Source organism: Arachis hypogaea, chromosome 14 (genome assembly GCF_003086295.3).
Source record: "Arachis hypogaea cultivar Tifrunner chromosome 14, arahy.Tifrunner.gnm2.J5K5, whole genome shotgun sequence".
Lineage (NCBI taxonomy): Eukaryota > Viridiplantae > Streptophyta > Magnoliopsida > Fabales > Fabaceae > Arachis > Arachis hypogaea.
The window spans coordinates 111,482,289-111,486,562 of record NC_092049.1 but is presented as its reverse complement, the minus strand read 5'-3'; the positions used below and the strand labels follow the sequence as shown (position 1 = coordinate 111,486,562).

Sequence of the window (4,274 nt, the reverse complement as noted above, 5' to 3'; positions counted from 1 at the left end):
AGTCGCACGAGAAAACTGATTATAGATCAATGACACTTGCTACTTGTGAAGGAGTTTAGCTCTCCTATCTGTTGCAAGACTTCAAGCTATCGCTCCAACGTCTAATTACATTCTACAGTGATAATCACTTAGCCTTGCATATTGCCATGAACCCGGTCTTTCATGAATGAACCAAGAACATCAAAATTGATTGTCATGCTGTGCATGATAAAGTCCAATAAAGAGTATTGAAACTTCTTCCAACTTTTTCGACCAATCAAGTAATCGATATTTTTACAAAATCTCTAACTCCTGCTCTTTTTTCTTCTTGCACTTTCAAAATAGGAATGATTAATTTTCATGCTCCCAAGCTTGAGGGGTGTGACTGAAGAATATTCTAGTGTGAAAAAATATCGTGGTAAAAATTCAAGGTTGTGAGAACCGGACCGGTCAATGAACCGGTAGAGTGATTAGTTCATTGGTTCAAAGGTTCGACTGGGATTCAACCGGAGTTCAACCGGTTTAATTAAATATTAAATAAAACTATTAAAAATTAAACATACAATGAAACATGTAGCATGACCTTTTTTGTTACCTTAACAATATCTGGTAAGTAAACTAAAATCTGATCTCTTCTTATTCTTTTCAAAATTAAAATAAGGAAAATCTAAACCAACGTTTAATTTCCTAAATTTAGGGTAAAAGGAGAAATTAAAGAAAGAAATCATTGTAGAATTAACAATGTAGAAATGGAAGGAAATAAAGATGAGGGCATGAGGGTGAAGATTTTATTCTATTTCTGGGCATGTCTTTTGCAACCTTTCTGCTAGGTCTAACAAATTTGTATAAAGAAGCTGTAACACATGTATGTCCTCATATGTAGATCATATGCAGATCAATGTAAAACACCATGACAAAATTAATCATACCACCACCAACTCTAATTCAGAAGTCAAAACTCAGAATACAACAAATAGAAAAAAATATCAACTCACCCCAATTCAAATTCAGAACACAACAAACAGAAAAAAACAGCAACTCAAGAATCAGATCTTAGATTTCAGTAACTCAGTAAAATTAACAAAATACACGACCATAAATTGAAGCAAACAGAGTTGAATCTTTAATAAATAGAACCTCAAAATTATAGAAATTAACAAAAGGGAAAAACTAAAGTAGAGCTATCGACGACAGAGGAACCAAACTGACGTGACGGAGGAATGAAACAGGCGGCAAGACTACCGGCAAGGGAGGAACGGCAAAATAGACGGGATCGAGCAAACTGACTAACAATGGAGGAATCCAGCCGACCGCACTTCGATCTGCAAGTCCACACGACGAAGACAAAAATGATGTAGAGAAGACGAGGATGGATGGCCAAAGGCGACGACGTGGAGGAGATGAGGATGGACGGCCAAGAGCTCGAAGCACCATCTATCTGTCACTGCCGGCGGTGAGGAACCCTCTGGCTAACGAGGAGAGTTCGGCGACGACAGAGGCGGTGACTGTTGTTGGCTGAGAGAGAGAGGGGCTGCTGGCTGAGAGAGACAGGGGAGTAGCGCCGTAGTGGGTTAGGGATTTTTGGGGGTTAGGGCTGCAAGTAGTATTTATTTTATCCATTTTCATTTTTTTTAAATTCTAAAAACGGTTAAAAAACCAATCAGTTCTACCGATTTATCGGTTTACTATCGGTATGACTGATTTTTATGCCAGTTTTTTACCAAGCGGTTTTGTACATCAACCGGACCGACTAGAGGACTGATTTCCGGTTAACCTGATCGAACCAACTAGTCCGATTTGATTTTCAGAACAATGGGTAAAATGATGATCAGTTGAAGTGTATAAATATACAAACATTTGTTAGGATTTTATTAGAATATCTAGCTGGTATATTTTCTCTTGTAAAGGTGTAATAAGTGTTATTCTAAGTATATATATAGCATGCATATATAGCAGAATAAGATGAGATTTTTGTCATTGTACTCTTCTCTTTTTCCAAACTTTGCCTACTCATACGTAACTAGCTTTATTCACCACTATATTCTACTGAAAAATAGAATTGCAGTGATATTTAAGCAAATATATAAAGGTTTAATTATTCTGTTGGTCCCTATAGTTTCGCAAAATTTTCAATTAGGTCCCTATACTTTTTTTTCCTTTTAATTTGGTCTTTGCACCAATTTTTTTTTCAATTAAGTCCCTCTTGACAGTATTTGGCTTTAATTGTATAGGAATCCAATTAAAAAAAAATTGGTGCAAAGACCCAAATAAAAGGATCGAAAAAAAAAAGTTTAGGGACCCAATTAAAAAAATTGGTAACAAAACTCAATTAAAAAGAAAAAAAAATATAAAAACCTAATTAAAATTTTTGCAAAACTATAGGACCACCAAATTAATTAAACCATATATAAATATATACAAGTTTAATCACCCGTGCCATGCACGTGATAAGATTAAAATTATAATTTTAAGTTGTTATGTTAAATTTCATTTTAATTATAATAATTTAATTAATAAAAGAATAACTTGTATGCGTTGTTTTTCTTTTCTTAATATAATGTTAATTGTATTAACTATAAAATAGTTATTTAATCTACTTTTTTCAATAAATCAGGCATATATACTCAATATGACCATAAATAATCTAGTAATACTTAAATCTACCAACAAAGTTTTATATGTTGGTTTACTTTGAAGTAAAAAAATATCAAAATCAGCTCAAAATGAAGAACAAAATAATAGAGAAGCCTAATGCGGAAAGTTTTGTAATAAACAATAAATAATTTAAAAGTACTGAATAACAATTCAATGCTATTCTTTGATACCTGCAAAATATATACATGAAACAACACTGTATCAATGTTTGTATATAAAATTATATGATTAACGTAATTATAAAATTGTTTGTCAAGAGAATAAAATTATACGAATTTTTATGATAATTTTAATATTCTCAAACTATTAATGTACAATAAGAATTCATCTATTAGTTCCTAGAATTTCTAAATTTTTTTAAGTGATAGTAATAAATTTTAATAAATAAATAGATTTAGTAAGACATTTTGGTATTACCTTTTTATTATAGGCTCTCAAAAACTTCTCTATATACCACATTCATCGTGCAGTTATCTTCTAAGTGTCCATGATCTTGCAACAGCACTCGCAGACCATCTTTACTCGTTACCCTTGATAACGCAACATACAATTGACCATGGGTGAAAACTGGCCTTGGAAGGTAAATTCCAACTTTCAATAGAGTTTGTCCCTGGGACTTATTTATTGTCATTGCAAATGACATGATAATTGGGAATTGTCTTCTTTGAAACCTGATCGGCAATGTTTCATTATTTGGAATTAGATTCAGTCTTGGGATAAGAACAATACTTCCAGCTTTGTTACCAGTTAAAGTCTTGCATTCTATCACATGATTTCCCATTCTTCTAACTTGCATCCTCGTTCCATTGCACAAACCATTAGTTTGGCCTATATTCCGCAGCAACATAACAGGAGCGCCAACCTTCAGAACCAACTTGTGTGGTGGTAGACCTGAACAATTTATTTCATTTAGAATCTCCGGCGAGAAAGCATCTAACTCAAATTCTATATTTTCCTCTTCAGCACACACAGAGTCTGAACTTAAGTAGATTCTTTCTTGTCCAGGTAACCCTGCAGTCATCTTGTTGTTGACATCAGTGACACAATCCAAAGTTGGTGCAAGAATTGCTTTATCCTTGAAATAATTTTCAACGGATAAATTGGATAACATATCTGGATACACGAAATCAATGAGGTCATCCAAAGCTGTCTCAAAATTCTTAATCAAAATGTTAGATGGTATATGAACGATCGATTCACCATCTGTTGTATCACCGGCTAAACCATCACCAATTTTGAGTAGCCATTCTGCAAAATTTCTGAGTTCTTGGGTTTTCATTTGAGAGCAAAGAAATAGGAGACTTTTTACTCACCAAATCTAAAAGTAAGTTAAAAAGAGAAACAAACGAATATTATAGTATCATAGGAGAAATAGAATTAATAAATCAAAATTATTTAATTTCAATTTCAATTTCATATAACAAAACAGTGGTTTTCAAAAATTATGGAATCTTTTTTTGACATATGTATTATGCCATACGTATAAATTATACGGGTTATTATATAAATTCATATATATGCATAACAAAACAGTTTAATATTATATATTTTTTACATTAATTATATGCCAATTTTTAAAAAAAGAGATAAAAGAAGAGATATATAAATATGTATAATATTATTGTTATATATGAAGCAGT

The 4,274-nt window shown here is 32.3% G+C and overlaps 1 protein-coding gene across 1 annotated transcript; it reads right to left on the bottom strand.

The window, feature by feature from the left end:
- Positions 1 to 1,413: 1,413 nt before the first annotated feature.
- Positions 1,414 to 3,913, bottom strand: LOC140178670 (uncharacterized). Its single transcript, XM_072215885.1, has 2 exons — positions 3,089 to 3,913; positions 1,414 to 1,617 (listed from the first exon to the last, which is right to left on the bottom strand). Exons 1-2 carry the CDS (start codon positions 3,911 to 3,913, stop codon positions 1,414 to 1,416), a joined length of 1,029 nt encoding a protein of 342 aa, XP_072071986.1.
- Between the last annotated feature and the right edge of the window lie 361 nt (positions 3,914 to 4,274).